The following is a 23,037-nucleotide window of genomic DNA, read 5'->3' as shown; positions in this document are numbered from 1 at the left end:
TCATATTGCAAATGCACGTGCATTGTTGTGCAACTGGTAACCCCCCAAAAAATATGGTGATTTCATTATGTCCATTTGTTTATGTTTTCTTACTTTTGCAAAGTCACTGTGCATTTGCAATATGGTACAATGGGCAGGTACCATCACGAATTTGTCATGCTATAAAAATCCTGCAGGAATGTGAAATTGACTGACCCGATGAACTCGGGATGCCTGGGCAGTGATTCTGGTTCATCTCAATGGCTCGTTAGGGTTGATTTCAGAATGTCACTTTGGTGATGGTACCTCACTGTTTAAACATATTGCAAATGGACAAGAGTCCATCAGTCAATTAGATATCATTCTGACACCAAACTGATACAAACTGACACCAAACCCACTTTTTCCAACTCGTTTAGTAGCCAACTATTACATACTTCAGAGCTGGCCCAAAATTCACAACGCTTTCGGTTCAAACCATAAAAAAAACATAAAACATGTAGTTACGTTCTAGCTGTGGGTCCATTTCTTATGTTATGTGTTGGCCTAGCTGGGGCGACCCCGAATCCCAAGTTTCGGCTCGAAAGGTCATTTGGTGTCCGAGCAAAACCCTAATTGGTGCTGAAAATCCACTTTTTTCCATGACTTGCTACGGGATCCTTGAATGAGCTATCGGACAGAAACATTGGGGTCCGTCTCTATGGGCCGAGCCGGTTTCAATGCACCTAGTCTTGCGTCTCTGAGAATTTTCTAAATGTCGTCATTTTTGTAATGGTCAAAATGAATTGAAGTCATTGCAAATGTACGAGGCTGTTTCTCGGTCCGAGAACCTTCTAGAGCCACCTAACTCACCACGCACTATCGACCTGAGGTCTAGAACAGGTTTCTAAAGTTTTGGAACTCTAGGTCTGACGGTTCTTTAAAAGTTCCAACAAGGTTAACTAATGCAGGCAGTGTATGTCTCTACGCACCCCAATGGGTCCCTCCTTCCAAGCTGTGTGTGTGAGTGATTTAGTTTTCCTTAGAAATTTTATGGGAAAAATGACTGATTTACAGTTCATGGGGGTTGCCTAATCACACATATGAAGTTTTGGAAACATCAGACTTTTTTAACCCCTCGAGACACCAATTTTTTAACAGCCCCTGAGACACCAATTATGGCACTTCAGGTTGGCACAGGAAGCTATAAATCAACACATATCCTCATTGGGGTATGCTTTTACAGAATCCTGAACTGACTGATCTACACAGGTTTGAATACGGTGATTTTCATAATGACAGGTTATGTTTTTCAAAACACTTCTAGGGTGATTTTAACCACTTCCGGTTGCTTCAGGAAGCTTAGAATTGACACAGGTAGACCTCATAGTGGTCTGATGGACTGTCATAGAAGACAGGTTCATAAGGCATTCATAACCCACATAGGCTTCAGGTTGAATTTAGAGGTGCAGGCAATGTATTCCTATGGGGAGAGAAGTCAAAGCAAGCTGTTTGAAGTAAACACCTTCTTTTAACTGTTAAGGGTTAATGCCACACGGTCAAGGTTAGGCTTGCACGGATCGGGAGGACCTCAGGAATGTACTTGAGGTCAAATTGTGCTTTTCACCCTAACGGTTCTCTCACTGCCACCCAAAATCAAATGACATTGTGGGGCAAGCTTCATTTTGGGCCTACTTTTCTAATGGTCGCTGCGCCTAGACCGAGCGAGCTACGGTCAAGCGGGATATCTCGTTGAACTCGGCACGGCCTAGGGATTATGGTAATGCCATTGCCTGCTCTCTATGTCTTTAAGCACCGCACTTTGTCACTCCATCCTTGCTGTGTGTGTGTGTGTGAGAGCTTTTCTTTGACATCTGTTGGGAGAAATGACTGACTTACAGTTCATGGAGGTTGCCCAATCACACCTATGAAGTTTTGAAAAGATCTGACCTCTTTAACCCTTGGAAACAGCCACTATGACACCATTTAAGGCACTTCCGGTTGGCACAGGAAGCTATAAATAAACTCATATCCTGATTGGGGTATGCCTTTACATAATCCTGAGTTTTAAGTCTTTATGTTAAGAACTGAGTTATTTACGGAGGGTTTAGTATGTGTGTGTTATTTCAGAAAATCATAGAAAATCACAGAAATCTCGCAGAGCTCCGCAGCACACTTTAAAAAGATTTGTATGAACACCCTGCAACTGGATCTGTAACTGTTGAAAAAAAAACACCTATCTTTGAACATCCCCAATTTGTCATTGTACGATTTCTCTTAAATGACGATAGATAAATGGCTGGGTCTTTTTTTATTGACACCGGAGGCTCCTTGACTTTGACGTGAAGTGGAAAAATAATTTCTCTATTTCCATTTTGGACCTTAACATAACTCAAAAACCGTTGAGGCCTAGACGCCATCTTGTTCGGCGCCAACTGCCCATTATGCCAAACCTACGCTCACCAAGTTTCGGCTTCAAAATATTTTCCATTTTCGAGATAAGGCCCCGTCGTGATTCGTGATGTTTAGTACAATTGCCATATGATTCCTTATGCCCTCTTGTGGGAATTTCCGGGATAGCGGAAAAATGGACCAAAATTTGATTATTTTATAAAACGGAAACCGAATGTCCGACAAAGTTCATTTGATGACTTCCCGGTAGGTCCGACCCTACCGCACGGCCCAACGTTCGACCGCAAATTTTAGAAACGTTTTCGGACGTCAATTAAGGGACTGTACATTTCCCATATGGACTTTCTCACTAACCATACACGAAATGTCAAAATGTTCCCTTAAGGTATGTAAACTCAGCAAAAAAAGAAAAGTCCCTTTTTCACTACCCTGTCTTTTAAAGATAATTTGTAAAAATACAAATCAATTCACAGATCTTCATTGTAAAGGGTTTAAATACTCTTTACATTGCTTGTTCAATGAACCATAAACAATTAATGAACATGCACCTGAGGAACGGTCCTTAAGACACTAACAGCTTACAGACGGTAGGCAAGGTCATAGTTATGAAAACTTAGGACATTAAAGAGGCCTTTCTACTGACAAACACCAAAAGAAATATGCCCAGGGTCCCTGCTCACCTGCGTGTACGTGCATTAGGCATGCTGCAAGGAGGCATGAGGACTGCAGATGTGGCCAGGGCAATAAATTGCAATGTCCGTACTGTGAGATGCGTAAGATAGCGCTTCAGGGAGACAGTATGGACAGCTGATCGTCCTCGCAGTGGCAGACTACGTGTAACAACACCTGCACAGGATCGGTACATTTGAACATAACACCTGCGGTTTTGTATCACCAGGGGTGATGATCGGATTCGCGTTTATCGTCAAAGGAATGAGCGTTACACAGAGGCCTGTACTCTGGAGCAGGAACGATTTGGAGGTGGAGGATCCGTCATGGTCTGTGGCGGTGTGTCAGTGCATCATCGGACTCAGCTTGTTGTCATTGCAGGCAATCGCAACGCTGTGCGTTACAGGGAAGACATCCTACTCCTTCATGTGGTACCCTTCCTGCAGGCTCATCCTGACATGACCCTCCAGCATGACAATGCCACCAGCCATACTGCTCGTTCTATGCGTGATTTCCTGCAAGACAGGAATGTCAGTGTTCTGCCTTGGCCAGCGAAAAGCCCGGATCTCAATTCCATTGAGCACGTCTGGGACCTGTTGGATCGGAGGGTGAGGGCTAGGGCCATCCCCCCCAGAAATGTCCGGTGGAAGAGTGGGGTAACATCTCACAGCAAGAACTGTCAAATCTGGCATAGTCCATGAGGAGGAGATGCACTGCAGTACTTAATGCAGCTGGTGGCCACACCCGATACTGACTGTTACTTTTGATTTTCACCCCCCCCCCACTTTGTTCAGGGACACATTATTCAATTTCTTTTCGTTACATGTCTGTGGAACTTGAAGTAGCCTACCCGGCATCATTGAAAAATGGACTGGCGAGAAAGTGCGGAGCATCCATTTGCTATTCGAGTGCATGCAGATGACATGTATTTTTTCCCCTGCTCTTGTTCCAGCCCATTGAATAATGGGCCATTCTAAATCAAAACTAATTTTAGATATTATCAAAGACAATATTCACACTCGCTCCAGGAATGGGAAAAATATCCTTTCTGTTCTATTGAGCTAAGTACAATTATATTCTTCATAATATAAAATAATGGCACGGGACTTCTTAGGATATCTTGACAGCTAAATGAACAAGCCTACAGCCTATGGCACGGCACATAACCAGATAACATACAGTTGACCAATTCATATTCTGTTCTTCTGAAATACATTTTCTTCATGCTGTATCATGTTTATTTAGACCTTCCTAAAATAAATATTGGATTTATTATGATGGTGTATATTACATTTATTTATTAGACTTTTTTAAATGTCGAGAGCGGCTTGTATGCAGCTTGTGTCGTGTCTTTGGCTTTGCCGGATTAAGTGATATGACATGCTATTCTATAAAATAATTTCTCTGTAATTAATATTACCTGATAAAGCTAAATCAGGTCAATTTAATTAACTAGAAAGTCGGGGCACCATGAAATAATGTTTATCGAGCTGTTATCTTCCGAATAAACTCTTAAAGACCTAGTAATCTTTTACATCAGTAGCAGTCAATATTTAATCATCACTTTATTCATTCACATCTGAAGGTTGTAAATTCTTGGTTATCTTCACGAACCCTGGCGAACATGTTGAATCAGCAAATCAACATTTGGTTTAATTATTCATTTACTAAATACCTAAATAATCAGACAGAATTACATCTACACAGAATGGATGTGTGGATTTTTAATGAAAGAGCGGGAAGGCTGAGGAACAGAAAATGTTTTGTGTGTCTATCGGGCCATAGGCAGCTATGCTATCGTAAATACAGTATCTTATGCATTCTAAATAACCGCTCATTTAGAAAAGGAAAGTGCAAGGAATATTTACTCTGAGCTGTGCTTTAATAGGTTGGTCGTAGATGGAAGGTCGGGTTGCCCAGCAGGGATCTCTTGTCCTCTGAAGAATGTCTCTGGTGGTAAACTTGATACATTGTAGTATCGTTGTGTGTTAGACTGGGTACGTCGCCTGTTCTTTCCTAGCCCACGTTTACAGCTGCTGCTGCTAACTCAACGAACGGCTAGGAGGTAAGAGTTCAAAGTTCATACCAAGTTGCCATACTTTTAAGCTCGTGCTATATTCTGGCTGGTTTAGTCGAAATTCATCCTTTCGGCATGTCAATAGTCACCTTCACATTGAACACGATGCTAATTTCGTTAGGTTATTATCTGAGCCCTTTTAACGTAGGACCGTCGTCCTCACATCCTCGGAACAGAAAGTAGAATTTTCATCAACGGGTTTATATAGTGGTGAAAGGAGGGCGTGTTTCATAGTTTACAACCAAAGTCTGTTCACTTGGGCAGGGCCTCTGAGTGATCAGAGTTTTTCTATGACAAACCATTCTCTCATTTAAGAAGCTAAAATTACATTTAATCTTTTCACAAATAGTTTCATATTTAAACATTTAAATTGCACAACAATTCCATGTGAATCTGATAACTAGAATGTGTCGACTTTCCAAGATACAGTTTATGTCATCCTGTCATTAGTAGTAATGTCTCAGACAACAACTGATCTGAGATCATATTCATTAAGTACCAACACGTATTTTCAACTGGTTGGATTACCGAAATATGGTTGTGTTTCCCACCTTTCGTTGTTACCAGACTCTCTATGTTACAAAGGCTTTACAAAATTCAACTCTATAGAGGAGAGAGAGAGAAAAGGGGAAAGGTATTTATGGGGGTCATAAACCTCCCCAACAGGCCAACATCATGACACTTGTATGCTTGGAGGCCTAGGATGCTAAATGTATTTATGTCAACATAATCAACTCAAACCAATTAACCAATTATATTTTGAAAGTTTGAATAAGTTGTGACGCTCAACTACTGTATGACTCTTCTAACATGCCACTGAAAAGGTCCAAAGCTGCAATTAATTGTATGATGCCTGAAAATACTGCAGAGTAATTCAAAGCCATTTGCAAACATTGCAAACAGCAAGTTGGATAGATAGCAAAAACTACTTTGAACCTCTTTGTTCATCTAAGGCTGTGCTCTTGTTTCAAACACTATACCATCTTTAAAGGGATAGTTTACTCAGAATACACGTTAACATGATTTTACACCTACCATGGTTGTAGTTGATTCAATAAGGCAGTTTCGGGATATTTCGTTTCCTAATAGCAATATTTTGTTACTGTTAGCATTCTCAGTAACACAACATTAAACTGTTGTTATGCATGTGTAATAAAACTGTATATACTTTTTGAGCAACATTTTATTAGCATGTTGTTACATAATACTTTGGTAATTGCATTTTAATTGCATAGCAATGAGATGAGTTTTTGCAACTACTGTACACAGAAGGAATAGTCACTGTTCCTTATTCCACTGTAATAATGTAATAACTCTGTTATTATGCAATTAAATCAATTTCCTAAGTCCTATACAACAACAACGTTGCTATTGCATTAAGCAAAGTTACTACATATGTATAGGGACTTCATGTGAAGTGTTACCTTATGTCTCACTCATAATGAAAATGTATGTGTTAGTCATTTTGAAGCTGCAAAAGTGGTCTACTCTAATGTTGAGGTTATCCCTGTCCATCATGCATTTAATTCTAGCTAGGCTATATTAATATTCAAGAGCCCCCCAAACCATATGCTTATAATATATTTAGTTGAATCAGTCTAACTGTATTTTGGTTCTTCATAAAATATTTGGCAGCCATCACATAAATATTTGTTTTGCTTTCAAATAACTTGCATATATTCAAATACTTTAAAATATTATTTGTTTTTCTGAGACCTATATTTGAATATCGAAGGAAAACGTTGCCAATAGTTGATTCACTATAGTCAAATACCTCCAGTATTTGAAAAGTTGGTATTTTAAAATAGACTACAAAATACAACTATGTTCTGCAAAGGTCTGCTATGGTTCAACACTTCTGACGGTTCATTACAATATGTCAATGTAGCCTACTTGTATCTGTCCCTACTAAAAAAAACATTTGATAGGTTTAACAGTAGCCAATTATATAGCTTGGTCAATGCTTTGTCAATCATTCAAAGTGGCTACAGTACCAAAAACCTATCATTTGGCAAGAGCTAAAACATTGCCCATGCAAATTATGGAGTGCAAACTCTGACAGCAGACATGCAACAAGTACTTTATTAGTTAGGCTACATGCTGCATTGACAGTTATTCTTATCGGTCATCACTTCTACTCATTATACAGAGAATATATTTAGTGGGTTATGATGGAACCCCCTCCCCCCTACTGTATTTATCTTATGAAGTGGCCATTAAATCTCAGTGATGCCACTGCATTAAATCAAACATACTTGTTGATTAGGGCTGCCAAGACTATAGGACTGTAGCCTGTTCTGCAGTCTGCTTCGAGCTAGTGTGTTTTGATGTGTCTGTCAATGCATTAGGCGTCCATTTTGTATTCAGTGTTTACACTTAGGTTAAAGGAGCAAGCACTACTTTTTTTCTTCTTTTTTCCCCCCACTTTTTATTTCCTTTTTCACCACTCTTTGGGGCCAGATTTATGCAGGGTATATGAATGCACTGACATTCAAGATTATTTGTCCTATGCTAGACAATCTTAAAAATGTCAATTGACTTCAATGGAACACTTCCGCTTACTAACTTTCAGCATCCACATGGCACGCTAAAAATGTGTGGAAATCAAAAACACACTATCTGCAATATTTGTATTCTGCCAAAAATATTTTCAGCACAATTTGCTAATTAGCTAGCTACCTCTGGTCCAGGATGTCACTCTTGTCTGAGTTGTCGATGGAAGCGATGAAGAGGTTGATGAACCAGGTGAGCGAGTACTGGTACATGGGCTCGATGTTGGCCAAGTCTGCGATGGAGAAGAAGAGGATGGCAGAGTGCACAGCAATGGGAGTGTAACCCATGCGTGTCTCGTCAATCTTCACCTCCGTCACCTCGGCGATGGCCTGCTTCTCCGAGATCTCGTTGGCCAGAACCTTAGACGAGGAGAGGATCTTGACGGCCGTCTCATCCTCCAGGATGTTGCCCTCTGAAGAGGACAGCACCTCCAGGATCTTGTCCTCGATCTCCTGCAGCTGCCTGGGGGGAGGGGGTGAAAAGGTCATGTGATTAGTACCAGAGTCTACTGTGCTACCTGTTCCTTTGTTTGAACAGACTGAATGATTGGAACTCCCCCATTTGTTGATCATTTCCTTTTTAAAATGTATTTATTTATTGGTATTGCTTAAATCAAACGTCTCTGGTGATCATGTGACGTAGCCTATGACATTAACTTTTGGCAATGCAGATTTCTATCAAACAAAAACAAATCTTTACATGTGCTCTCAGGTTAGTAAGGAACTCCCCTCACCTGGTTGTCTAGGTCTTAATTGAAAGAAAAAACTCAAAACCAACAGACACTAGGCCCTCCATGGAATAAGCTTGACAACCCTGCACTAAGCCATTACCTCTTGTTCTCGGCCCCCTGCAATATGAGGGCCTGTTTCTCCTCCTCCAGGTCAGGCCTCTCCCTGGCCACCACGATGCCCAGAAGCTGGTCCTGCATGCCCTCGGGGGTGATCATAAAGTTCAGCAGGGTCACCTACAGTGCAAACAAACACAATACATCAACCTTCACAAATGACAAACATCCACTATAGAGTTTACAGTAGTATGTGGGGTGGCAGTTAGCCTAACAGTTAAGAGGCCGCTGGTTCGAATCCCCAAGCCGACAAGGTGAACAACCCTAATTGCTCATGTGGATGAGAGCGCCTGCTAACATGAGAGTGAGAGAGAGAGAGAGAAAAAAAATATCTCCTTTAGGTGTGCTCATTTAATGGTTCGCACTTCACTACTATCCAATCCCACAGTGGTAACTTTTACCTTAAGCTACTGTAATAGCCTTTTTTTAAAGCTTTTTCCTCTATCACAAGTGAGAGAAGTGAGCACATCTCAACCCACACACCCAGTCCTTAGGGCCTACTATCCTAGAGGTTAAAAGCCTATATCTGGTATCTACTCCCCACTCTAATAAATGAGTGCACTTCTCCAGGCATCTAATTAAATTTATATTAATGCTAAGGCCTGCTCAGCTGGTGGTAAAGACTCTCAAAGCCTGTATAAATCCCAGAGCTGACATTTTCAAATCATTTTCAAATCTGTGCTCCCTGCAGTTCCTTTGGCCTGGCTTAAAAGGTGTATATGAAACATTTTAGCAGGGCAAACAACCGTTACAAAACAACTCAACAACCACCCAGTAGCCTATTCACAACCAATAGTAATCTAATTTCACCCCTAAAACTACTTTTTATGTGTATTTGAAGAGACATCACTGGGGGAACCACTGAGTGCACTGGCACTGCAAACATTGTGCACATGTAGCTATCCTATGAAATTATTTTGCAACAAAATGTTCTGACACAATTTTTATTTAAAAGAATTCTGACACAATATCCCAGCACACAAATTAGATGTTACAATGTTTTGGATAAATAATTTACAGATGTCCATGTCAATAGAGATGAATAGGTGACGAGGTGATTTGCAAAGCCTATTCATCACTGAAATGTGCCGATCACAACAGCTGTAAAATCATAATAATAACACAGTAATTTTACAACAAAAAATAAAAAAAACATAGGGATGGATTGATCAAGGGATATTCATTCAATATAAAAACTGTTATCTGTCCAACTCAATGCCTATCCACGGGAGTAGCCTACCCATACATCCAAAAGACTACTGACTGGGAACGTACAGTGCATTCGGAAAGTATTCAGACCCCTTGATTTTTTCCACATTTTGTTACCGTTACAGTCTTATTCTAAAATGTATTAAACGGTTGTTTTTTTCCCTCATTAATCTACACACAATACCCCATAATAACAAAACATTTATTTGATTTTATGTTTGCTAATTTATAGAAAATAAAAAACAGAAATATCACATTTACCACAAGTATCATAAGTATTCAGACCATTTACTCAGTAATTTGTTGAAGAACCCTTGGCAATGATTACAGCATCAAGACTTCTTGGGTATGACGGTACAAGCTTGGCACACCTGTATTTGAGGAGTTTATGCCATTCTTCTCTGCAGTTCCTCTCAAGGTCTGTCAGGTTGGATGGGGAGCGTTGCTGCACAGCTATTTTCAGGTCTCTCCAGAGATGTTCGATTGGGTTCAAGTCTGGTTTCTGGCTGGTCCACTCAAGGTCATTCAGAGACTTGTCCCAAAGCCACTCCTGCATTGTTTTGTCTGCGTGGTTAGGGTCATTGTCCTGTTGGAAGGTGAAACTTCTCCCAGTCTGAGGTCCTGAGTGCTCTGGAGCAGGTTTTCATCAAGGATCTCTCTGTACTTGTCTCTGTTCATCTTTGCCTCGATCCTGATTAGTCTCTCAGTCTCTGCCGCTGAAAAATATCCCCACAGCATGATGCTGGCACCACCATGCTTCACTGTAGGGATGGTGCCAGGTTTCCTCCAGACTAACGCTTGGCATTCAGGCCAAAGTGTTCAATCTTTGTTTCATCAAACCAGAGAATCTTGTACCTTTTACTGAAGAGTGGTTTCCGTCTGGCCACTCTACCATAAAAGGCCTGATTGGTGGAGTGCTGCATAGATGGTTGTCCTTCTGGAAAGTTCTCCCAACTCTAGAGTGACCATCAGGTTCCTGGTCACCTCCCTGACCAAGGCCCTTCTCCCCCGATTGCTCAGTTTGACTGGGGGGGAGCTCTAGGAAGAGTCTTGGTGGTTCCAAACTTCTTCATTTTAGAATAAGGCCGTAATGTAGCAAAATGTGGAAAAAGTCAAGAGGTCTGGATACTTCCCGAATGCTAGCTGCCATGGTCTCATCTTAGAAAACATGCCATGGTCTGTGCCTAGAAAACTCCTTGGACTAGCTAGCCTATTATTCAAGCAATTATTGGAGGGGCAGTACAGCGCACTAACAAGGCAGAGAGAGAGAGAGAAAGAGAGAGAGAGAGAGAGAGAAAGGAGTTGGCAGCCCACAGGAAGATGTTGCCCTCTGATGAAGGCAGCACCTCCAGGATCTTGTCCTTGATCTCCTGTGCACATTTTCAACCTCTCAAAATGTAAGCTATTTCTAATAAAGTTAACAAAGCACTCACTTGTCTAGATACTGTAATGAATAGCTAGACATGGAAATCAAATGTGCCATTCTCCTGATTGTTGGACCAGACTTGAGCGTCCTCGTCTCCACATTTCAGCACCACAGCCAATTTTCAACTACTAGGCTACTGTATGGTGGTCGCAGTATTGACAACAGAAATGCTAAGGTCATTTCAATAAATCAATGAAGTAGTTCAAAAAGAGGTAGCCTACCTTTGACTGGCTGTCATGTTCCAGTAGGCCTAAATGAGTTTGATGATTTTTTTTCAACTGCGATTATTAACCAACCAAGTAGGCAGGCCTAATTATTGTGTATTCATTGTTTCATTTTGTGAATTGTTTCCCTTTGGTTGTTTATTTTTTTAAATCAATTCTCCATTACCTAGGTCACCAGTAGGCCTAGTACATATACTGTTAATCCCCCGTCATTTGGTTACATTAATTTATGTTAATGCATGTATTAAAACGTCTTATGGCTTGGGGGCAGTATTTCGACATCTAGATGAGAAGCATGCCCAAAGTAAACTGCCTGTTAATCAGGCCCAGAAGCTAGGATATGCATATAATTGGTAGATTTGGATAGGAAACACTCTAAAGTTTTCGAAACTGTTAAATTATGTCTGTGAGTATAACAGAACTGATATCGCCTGAGGAAAATCCATCCAGGAAGTGGGATTTTTGTGATGTGGGTATTTTCAATTGAATGCCTATAGAGTATCTATTGGGTTAGGACCCAGATTGAAGTTCCTATGGCTTCCACTAGATGTCAACAGTCTTTAGACATTTTTTCAGGCTTGTTTTCTGAAAAAGGAAGAAGAATGAGACCTTTCTCTCAGTGGACTGAGGAAGAACGCAGAGCTGGTTTGCACGCATGACCGAATGCACGTCCTTCATTGTTTTTCCTTTCTATTGAATACGCTATTGTCCGGTTTAAATATTGTCGATTATTTAGACAATTGACAACCTGAGGAATTATTAATTATAAACATTGTTTGACATGTTTCGACGAACTATACTTTATTAGGACATATTCTACTGCGTGAATTGACCGCCTTGGAGCCAGTGGATTACTGAACAAAACGTGCCAACAAAACAGAGTTTTTGGGATATAAAGGGGGACTTTATCGAACAAAACAAACATTTATTGTGTAGCTGGGACTCTTGTGACTGTAACCATATGAAGATCTTCAAAGGTAAGTGATTATTTTTAACACTATTTCTAACTTTTGTAATTCCTTTACTTGGTTGTAAAATGTTTGAATGCTTTTGTAAGCGGAACGCTGTCCTCAGATCATCGCATGGTATGCTTTCGCCGTAAAGCCTTTTTGAAAACTGACAGAGCAGCTGGATTAATAAGAAGTTAATCTTTAAGCTAATGCATAACACTTGTATTTTTTATGAATGTTCATTATGACTATTTCTGTATTTTGAATTTGGCGCTCTGCAATTTCACCGGATGTTGTCGAGGTGGGTCGCTAACGGAACGCCTGCGCCAGAATGGTAAATCACTGTAATTAACCTTTCTAATTCTCGGACTGGAAACATTGTTTGCGGTGATCACAACATGCCACACTTGCGAGAAACAACCATTAAGAGTTTCTGACATTTTTTCATTGTCTTTTGTTTGGAGTACTCCATGAGAGCAATGAGCACGTGTCTGGTTTCTGTTTCCTAATAATGTTGAGGGAGCACACAGCAGTAGACCTACCTGGCCTTCTGCGTGCAAAAGTAGGAAAGTGCTCATTTGGCAATGTTCGAATTCTGATGGTCATAACTCACAATGTCCACCACTAATAAGCTGAGCTTCTCAGTCATTTTTTCTTCACCTCACCTCATTCCCATTGGGAATGTTAGTTCCTCAGAATTTGAAAGCTCTTTCCAACATCGAAACAACTGATGAACAACAGCATGTTACAATCTCTGATGTATCTCTGGAAGGAAAACCTTGCTCGAATTTCGTCTACCTTGTTGTCAAGAGACTGGACATTGGCGAGAAGTATACTCGGGAAAAGTGAGCGATGTGCCCATCTATGTACCCTGACCAGAAGACCGCTGCGTCTGCCCCTTCTGCGGCTTCTGTGTTTTGGGTGGCCTACTTTGATCCGATCCGTTGTCATGGGTGGAAGTCCAAACAGAGGACCGCTTCGGGAAAATCATATTCTTGGTCGTAATATTGACGTTGCTCTTAAATCCAATATTACATACAACCGGGAAGAACTAAGACTTAATATTTCCTGGGGTAACAGTGTAAGAAATAAAAACAAAATACTGCATAGTTTCCTTAGAACACAAAGCGAGGCGCTCATCTCTGTCGGTGCCATGTAGCTCGAGGTGAAGTGACTATGCAGAGATAATAAAAAGCGAGTTGCAGCAGTGTACAAAAGGGAGGGGGGTTCAATGTAAATTGTCCAGTGGCGATTTTATTAATTGTTCAGAAGTCTTATGGCTAAGGGGTAGAAGCTGTTGAGGAGCCTTTTGATCCTAGACTTGGCGCTCCGGTACAGCTTGCCTTCCGGTAGCAGAGAAAACCGTCTATAACTTGGGTGACTGGAGTCTGACCATTTTATGGGCTTTCCTCTGACACTGCCTATTGTATAGGTCCTTGATGGCAGGAAGCTTGGCCCCAGTGATGTACTGGGCCGTACACACAGCACTCTGTAGCGCCTTACGGTCAGATGCTGAGAAGTTGCCATAGGGGGTGATGCAACCCGTCAGGATGCTCTCCATGGTGCAGCTGTAGAAACTTTTGTGGATCAGGGGACCCATGCCAAATCTTTTCAGTCTCCTGAGGGGGAAAAGTTTTGTTATGCATTCTTCACGACTGTCTTGGTATGTTTGGACCATGATAGTTTGTTGGTAATGTGGACACCAAGGAACTTGAAACTCTCAACCTGCTCTACTACAGCCCCGTCGATGTTAATGGGGGCATGTTCGGCCTGCCTTTTTCCTTTTCCTGTAGTCCACTATCAGCTCCTTTGTCTTGGTTGTTGTCCTGGCACCACACTGCCAGTTCTCTGACCTCCTCCCTATAAGCCGTTTCATCGTTGTCAGTGATCAGGCCCATCACTGTTGTGTCATCGGCAAAATGAATTATGGTGTTGGAGTCGTGTTTGGCCATGCAGTCATGGGTGAACAGGGAATACAGGAGGGTACTAAGTACACACACCTGAGGGGCCCCAGTGTTAAGGATCAGCATGGCAGATGTGTTGTTGCCTACTTTTACCGCCTGGAGGCGGCCCGTCAGGCAGTCCAGGATCCAGTTGCAAAGGGAAGTGTTAAGTCCTAGAGTCCTTAGCTTAGTGATGAGCTTCGTGGGCACTATGCTGTTGAACACTGAGCTGTAGTCAATGAACAGCATTCTCACATAGGTGTTCCTTTTGTCCAGGTGAGAAAGGGCAGTGTAGAGTGCGATTGAGATTGTGTCATCTGTGGATCATGTGGTGCATTATGCAAATTTGAGTGGATCTAGGGTGTCCTGGAGGATGCTGTTGATGTGATCCATGACCAGCCTTTCAAAGCACTTCATGGCTACAGACGTGAGTGCCACGGGGCGGTAATCATTTAGGCAGGTTACCTTCGCTTCCTTTGGCACAGGGACTATGGTGGTCTGCTTGAAACATGTAGGTATTACAGACTCGGTCAGGGACAGGTTGAAAATGTCAGTGAAGACACTTGACAATTGGTCCGCGCATGCTTTGAGTACACGTCCTGTTGATCCATCTGGGCCAGCGGCTTTGTGAATGTTGACCTGTTCAAAGGTTTTGTTCACATCGGCTACCGAGAGCATTATCACACAGTCATCCAGAACAGCTGGTGCTCTCGTGCGTCCTCCAGTGTTGCTTGCCTCGAAGCGAGCATAAAAGGCATTTAGCTCATCTCTAAGGCTCGAGTCACTGGGCAGCTCGTGTCTGGGTTTTCCTTTGTAATCCGTAATAGTTTTCAAGCCCTGCCACATCCGACGAGCACCAGAGCCGGTCTCGTAGGATTCAATCTTAATCCTGTATTGATGCTTTGCTTGTTTGATGGTTCGCCTGAGGGCATAGCGGGATTTCTTATAAGCATCCGTATTAGTCTACCGCTCCTTGAAAGGCTCTTGCCTCTAGCTCGATACGGATGTTGCCTGTAATCCATGGCTTCTGGTTGGGATATGTACGTACAGTCACTGTGGGGACGACGTCGTCAATGCACTTATTGATGAAGCCGATGACTGAGGTGGTGTCATCTGCGTCATCTGACCACTTCCATATTGAGCGAGTCACTGGTACTTCCTGCTTTAGTTTTTTTGCTTGTAAGCAGGAATAAGGAGGATATAATTATGGTCAGATTTGCCAAATAGAGGGCGGGGGAGAGCTTTGTATACATCTCTGTGTGTGGAGTAAAGGTGGTCTAGGATTTATTTTTCTCTGGTTGCACATGTGACATGCTGGTAAATATGTGGTAAAAATGATTTAGGTTTGCCTGCATTACAGTCCCCGGGACTAGGAGCACCGCTTCTGGGTGAGCATTTTCTTCTTTGCTTATGGCCTTAAAGAGTTTGTTGAGAGTGGTCTTAGTGCCAGCTTCGTTCTGTGGTGGTAAATAGATGGCTACGAATAATATAGATGAGAACTCTCTTGGTAGTGTGGTCTACAGCTTATCATAAGGTACTATAACTCAGGCGAGCAATACCTTGAGACTTCTTTAATATCAGACATCGCGCACCAGCTGTTACTGACAAATATACACACACCCCTTGTCTTACCCTGCGGTAGTGTTTCTGTTCCGCCAGTGCACGGAAAACCCCGCTAGCTCTATATTGTCCGCATCGTTGTTCAGCCACGTCTGGGTGAAACATAAGATGCTACAGTTTTTGAGGTCCTGTTGGTAGAACAATCTTAATTGTAGGTCATCAATTTCATTTTCCAATGATTGCACATTAGCAAAAATAATAGATGGCAGTGGGAGTTTACTCGCTCGCCTACGGATTCTCAGAAGGCTGCCTGATCTGCGGCCCCTTTTCCTGCTTCTTTTCTTCACGCAAAAGGCGTGGATCTGGGCCTGGTCCAGTGAAAGCAGGATATCCTTCTTGTTCGACTCATTAAAGGAAAAGGTTTATTTCAGTCCGCAGTGAGTAATCGCTGTTCTGATATCCAGAAGTTATTTTCGGTCAGAATAGATGTACACAATAAGTGCAAAAATAAGTTACACAAAATGCAAAAAAATGAACAAAATAGCACAGTTGGTTGGGAGAATGTAAAACGTCAGCCATGTTCTTCGGTGCCATCTTCTTCTTTATCAAGCCTTGGTGTGAAAGAGCAAAACATCATGATCTGATGATTCCCTATATCCAGTGAAAACATCATTAAAAAAAACTGCTGTTTGTCCCAAGCTCACTGGTGCGTGAATAGGCTATTTGATACAATGTTGCAAGTTTGCTGGCTACAGCTTCAGGCCGAAACAGTTGATGATTTGATACAATGTTGTGCTTCACTAGCAATAGCTCAAGTCAAGACAGAAAGAAAGGGAGGCAGACAGGCGGAGTAGAGAGATGATTGTGAAATATTTTCTACTGTTTTTACTTGTCGGCTGTAGGCCTATGTATTTTACTTAGTTGATGATTTAAGTTATAGCGTTACTCCTGCATTTGCAGGAACTGAGTTCTATGCACTCGTTTCTTTAGCTGCCAATGGATAATTGTGTATCAATGTGTCCAAATGGCAGAGGCTAGTGCTCTCGCCATAGTTGCATTTTTACTTTTAGCATTGTATCGTTTTACTTCAGATTTTAATTATTAACCTTTTTTTTTTTGTTTTGTTGTTTTTTTAACCCCCTTTTCTCCCCAATTTCATGGTATCCAATTGTTTTAGTAGCTACTATCTTGTCTCATCGCTACAACTCCCGTACGGGCTCGGGAGAGACGAAGGTTGAAAGTCATGCGTCCTCCGATACACAACCCAACCAAGCCGCACTGCTTCTTAACACAGCACGCATCCAACCCGGAAGCCAGCCGCACCAATGTGTCAGAGGAAACACTGTGCACCTGGCAACCTTGGTTAGCGCGCACTGAGCCCGGTCCGCCACAGGAGTCGCTGGTGCGCGATGAGACAAGGACATCCCTACCGGCCAAGCCGGCCCTAACCCGGACGACGCTAGGCCAATTGTGCGTCGCCCCACGGACCTCCCGGTCGCGGCCGGTTACGACAGAGCCTGGCCACGAACCCAGGGTCTCTGATGGCACAGCTGGCGCTGCAGTACAGCACCCTTAACCACTGCGCGACCCGGGAGGCCTATGATTAACCATTTGACAATGATTTTGAGAAACTAAAATGTTATTATTGAAATGAAACTGGCACGCAGATTGGTAGTAATGGTAGGATAAATTGAAAGCTTCCCCAACTTGAAACTCACAAGCTGCCTATGGCACGCAAGCGCGTACACACATGTGGAGTTCCCGTGAAACAACGTGCCTGCTTATGGAAAACAAAGGCCCATCGAACTGATCAGTTCTGGCGCCGGAGCTGGGCCTGCTCCGATTGGAGGTATTGTGCTTCAGATATGGCTTGATGGGAAGAATGAGAGCCTATCATGAGAGTGTACTGTAGGCTGTCAGGAAAAAGTGTGCTCGTAAAAAACGAGCTGAATCTATTTAATGGGGGCATATAAAAAACAGGCGGGTGGCCCTGCAAATAGATGCTTGAAATGCGAACCTTGGTAATGCCTTTTTTTCTCCCTAATGCAATTCACTTTATATGTGCATTTTCTGAAAATTGCTTTTTCTGGGGGCCTGCCCGAGGACACACATACTCACTTGCTTGTATTGGTGTTGCTTTGTTAAATGGGACAATATTGAGTGATTGGCTGATGTGTTTTGGGGGGTAAATGCATCTTTGCTCAAGTGCTGTGACCCTGAAACTGCAGTGCGTAACTCGCTGTAATCTTCACTCCCTTCCCTCTTTGAGAGAGATATCATACTTTCGCAGCAGCTGTCTGAAACTCTGTCTGAAAAGCACTGCAATTATTAAGTAGAGTGGATCTGGTGCACAGTTTTGTTCTAAGAGCAGTACCATATTTGATGTGTAGAACATAATTTCAAAGTCTGAATGTTACAATTTTCATTTTAAAATAAGAGGCCTATTATAATCATAGACTATGCTCCAATGCTACGACGATGCTCAGCCATTTTGTATGGAGCAGATACAGTTTCTAAAGACTACATGGGGAGGATAAAGGTATAGCCAGACTCCCCTATAATTCTGCATTGTATCATTTTCACTTCACTTAGCACAGACAGCAAAAGATTGTGCATCTGCATGCCAGTGAGCTCCGGGAAGCGTGAATGAGCAGTAAAGGCTCATTAGAAGAAACTTACACCTGCCTCAGGCACATGTGCTGCTCGGCTATGGATAGAAACACACATACCGTAAAGTCACACATGGGGAGAAGAACAGAGTCTATGCAGAAGTCTTGTGCTGCAAAAGGTGTCGTCGTTCTAAGGGAGGTAGAAGTGTTAGCGAGGCCTCGCTTTGAAATGAAGCCTTGCAAGTTCAACCCCTATGAAGCTCGAATGCTAGTTTCCTTCAAACGCAATGGCCTAAATTGGTTATCTTAGCCATGTGTGTACATGCTTTTGTGTAATACTCAAATCCAGTACAGTGATCATAAATTATAAACAGTTGTCATCTACGGCTGTTACCTATTCACAAAACTGTTGTGTTGTATTTCATTGTATTAAAAAGGGATGAATCATCCTAATTATAAATATTATCAAATACAGTTGCATTTTACAATGGAGAGCAGAATGATCTGTTTCCTCTTAAAAAATTGTTGAATGAAAACTTTTTTGGGTCCTGTGCAGTTGAAAATCAAACAAATACACGTGAACACCAAACATTTTTTATTATATTAACTTATTTTATAAGAAATACTGAATTGTGCTAGGGTGCCAATACTATATATTTGACAGCATCTGTAATTAAGAATTATTTTACAATGCATCCAAATTCAACAATAAAGTATAACGGAGGCATGTTACAAATCAGTTTGTGTGTGTGTGAGTGTTTGCGTGTGTGGAAGTGTACATATGTTCCTCCCTCCTCTCTGTGTGTGTTGCGCGTATGTGTGTGTGCGTTCTATGGTAGTCTAACCTTAACAGAAGTTTCGGGCAGGTAGTGGGGGTTGCGTAGCTTGGTGGTGATGTAGAAACGGAAGTCCGGGGCATACTCGATAGTGGAGTCTCCCAGGCGGATGCAGATGGCACCGCCCTGCTTGAAGGTCTGCTTCAGCAGCAGGGGCTCCAGAATGGCATCCAGCTCCTCACCAATGTTCTCCAGGAGCACTGAGAAACAACAGGGGTTTGTTAAAAAATACTGAGCAGATAAATGAGTGCAAAACTGATTAGAACAAAATATGTAAAAACATACCAATTTTACCCTCTGGGAAGATTGTTGTGTTTGCAACTTTTAGTTGTAAAACGTTTATTTCCAGGTTAGACCACACTAGGCAAATTATAGACCACTCTTTAATACATCTGCTTTGAGCTGATACCCCTGAAATAACATAATAAGAATAGGCAACTTTGACCCCCCTTCCAACATCCTCTGGTTAGCTCTGTGACACTCCATTATAGGACCCTCAAGGACCATGGTACTCTGCTTCCTAGCAGACAATTACTAGTCATTAGTTATGTCAAACAGAAACTTTTGTTCCTATGTCTTCATCATTCCACTGGGGATGCCTATTTGTTTTCTGCCCTTTGCCTTTGGATAGGCTATCGTGGATGTGATTATTAGTTGAATAGAGAGATATAGAATGGGCATTTACAGTGAAATACATATATGAAAAGCAATATACCGGGGGAGCAAACAGGAGGCGAACATAACACACAGTTCTGTTTCTCTCTAGACTATTTGTCCTAATTGTACCCTTTGAATTGATATGTAGGCTACGTGTGTTTTTTAAATTGATGTAGTTTTGTCCTCGAGCCATTCTTGTCTATTAAAGTTCTGTATTATGTCATGTTTCATGTTTTGTGTGGACCCCAGGAAGAGTAGATGCTGCTTTTGCAACAGCTAATGGGGATCCAAATAAAATACCAAAAAATATCAATACCAAATACAAGGACAAAGCACTTGTAAATGCTGTTCCTGTTGTCTGCAAGTACATATTGACCTGACAGATAACCCGAGTTGGGCTTTGTTTTTATATTTTTGCTTTGTATCGCTCTCACAGCCTATGCCGCTACAAGAGCTACTGGATTGGTAAAAGCTTGTTTGTTTGTTATTCTGAACAATTGAATCAAACAGATGAAAAACTACATGAATCATTATAAAAAGTACGAGGAAAAAATGACATTTGATGTGGTATACACATCCACCCCAATTTAAAAAACAATATTTAACAATATTAGCATTTTTTTTAAAGCACATATGGTTCTTCGTTGCAAGGGTTACATTTTCTACGCAGTTTTGTAAAACTAATAAATACTGAGGGCACAACAGTCAAGTCTATACGATGGCGGTGGAAATTGAGGCAATGCAAATCCACCCCAGGGCTAAAACTCAAGGTCCTTAAGGGACCTCTTAGAGAGAACAACACAAACAACCAACCAAACATGTTAGTCTAATAAAGATTGCATCCATCTACCCATAAAGATGATAGTCAGCTTCCCTCCTCCCGCAAAGAGACATGGATTTAACCAAGGGTTCAATCAACACAGTTAGTTGAACACACATCTAATTTGTTATGTACCGTAGCACATATACATGTAATCTATTTCTATGCAGTAGACTGTGTTTACTCCATCCCAAGGGTCCTAGGGGTGTAGATGTAAATGTATCTAAAATTGTAAGTATCATTAAAACTCTTGCCCTTAAGAATAGAAGAATAGAATAGATTACTTGTTGGTTATTACTGCATTGTCGGAACTAGAAGCACAAGCATTTCGCTACACTCGCATTAACATCTGCTAACCATGTGTATGTGACAAATATATTTGATTTTATTTGATTTGACATCACATTTCTGTGTTCTCTGATCCTGAATACAGATTCACATCTGTATATGTTATTGTGGTGAAGGGAGACCCCTTCAGGTGACCAGGAGTACTGCACCAACCAGAGGCTAGTAGTTTTAGTCTGGCATCCAAACTCATGTGCTCAGTTTAACCATAGTTCCACATCACAATATAGTTTGGATTCTAGGCTATGGGAGTTCACCTGGTGTGCCAAACTGGATGCAGTTCTCCAGGGTGCGCACAAAGTCTCCGTCGCTCAGTTTGATGATGTGCAGACAGTTGGCCTTCTCCATGTTCTTTACCCACTTGTTTGCCTGGCCCTGGGGGTCGATCATAAGGGGCCACCTTCGGGCATTGCTGCACACACACACACACACAAAGAGAACAGTAAGGCACACTTGATACATGACACACACACGCAGGCACACACACACTCACACTGGGAGGACAGTGTGGCCAGGGCTCAAAATTAAAGGATTCCCGTCATTCTGGGGACGATAACAATTATGCCTGGGATGGTTCAAAACAGATGTTGGGACAGATGAGGGACGATAAGCCAGAAAAAATATATAACAGTGGTTCGATACTAAAATGTTTAAACACAAAGACAAGGTTGAAACAGATCACAACATTTACAGTTGAAGTCAGAAGTTTACATACACTTAGGTTGAAGTCATTAAAACTAATTTTCCAACCACTCCACAAATTTCTTGTTAACAAACTATAACAAAGTATAGTTTGGCAAGTCGGTTAGGACATCTACTTGTGCATGACACAAGTCATATTTCCAACAATTGTTTACAGACAGATTATTTCATATATAATTGACTGTATCACAATTCCAGTGGGTCAGACGTTTACATACACTAAGTTGACTATGCCTTAAACAGCATGGAAAATTCCGGAAATTATATCATGGTTTTAGAAGCTTCTGATAGGCTAATTGACATCATTTGAGTCAATTGGAGGTGTACATGTGGATGTATTTCAAGGCCTACCTTCAAACTCAGTGGCTCTTTGCTTGACATCATGGGAAAATCTAAAGAAATCAGCCAAGACCTCAGAAGAAAAATTGTAAACCTCCAAAAGTCTGGTTCATCCTTGGGAGCAGTTTCCAAATGCCTGAAGGTACCACGTTCATCTGTACAAACAATAGTACGCAAGTTTCAACACCATGGGACCACGCAGCCGTCATACCGCTCAGGAAGGAGACGCGTTCTGTCTCCTAGAGATGAACGTACTTTGGTGTGAAAAGTGCAAATCAATCCAAGAACAACAGCAAAATATCTTGTGAAGATGCTGGAGGAAACAGGTACAGAAGTATCTATATCCACAGTAAAACCTGTCCTATATCGACATAACCTGAATGGCCGCTCAGCAAAGAAGAAGCCACTGCTCCAAAACCGCCATAAAAAAGCTACAGTTTGAAAAGACTACGGTTTGCAACTGCACATGGGGACAAAGATCATACTTTTTGGAGAAATATCCTCTGGTCTGATGAAACAAAAATAGAAATGTTTGGCCATAATGACCATTGTTATGTTTGGAGAAAAAAAGGGGAGGCTTGCAAGCCAAAGAACACCATCCCAACCTTGAAGCACGGGGGTGGCAGCATCATGTTGTGGGGGTGCTTTGTTGCAGGAGAGACTGGTGCACTTCACAAAATCATGAGGAAGGAAAATGATGTGGATATATTGAAGCAATATTTCAAGACATCAGTCAGGAAGTTAAAGCTTGGTCGCAAATGGGTTTTCCTAATGGACATTGACCCCAAGCATACTTCTAAAGTTGTGACAAAATGGCTTAAGGACAACAAAGTCAAGGTATTGGAGTGGCCATCACAAAGTCCTGACCTAAATCCTATAGACAATGTGGACATAACTGAAAAAG

The 23,037-nt window shown here is 41.8% G+C and overlaps 1 protein-coding gene across 3 annotated transcripts in view; it reads right to left on the bottom strand.

Annotated features, from left to right (window-relative positions):
* dnah7 (dynein, axonemal, heavy chain 7) overlaps positions 1–23,037 on the bottom strand; it is a 228,584-nt gene that overhangs the window by 70,821 nt on the left and 134,726 nt on the right. For all 3 annotated transcript variants that reach the window (XM_042314994.1, XM_024403140.2, XM_042315009.1), the window contains exons 50-53: positions 21,350–21,504; positions 19,280–19,470; positions 8,500–8,633; positions 7,796–8,131 (exon numbers count right to left, since the gene is read on the bottom strand). In XM_042314994.1, the coding sequence (XP_042170928.1) occupies positions 7,796–8,131; positions 8,500–8,633; positions 19,280–19,470; positions 21,350–21,504 (816 nt within the window). The remainder of the gene's footprint in view (positions 1–7,795; positions 8,132–8,499; positions 8,634–19,279; positions 19,471–21,349; positions 21,505–23,037) is intronic.

This window comes from Oncorhynchus tshawytscha, linkage group LG03 (genome assembly GCF_018296145.1).
Source record: "Oncorhynchus tshawytscha isolate Ot180627B linkage group LG03, Otsh_v2.0, whole genome shotgun sequence".
NCBI classification, from domain to species: domain Eukaryota; kingdom Metazoa; phylum Chordata; class Actinopteri; order Salmoniformes; family Salmonidae; genus Oncorhynchus; species Oncorhynchus tshawytscha.
This window is presented reverse-complemented; position numbering and strand designations above follow the sequence as displayed.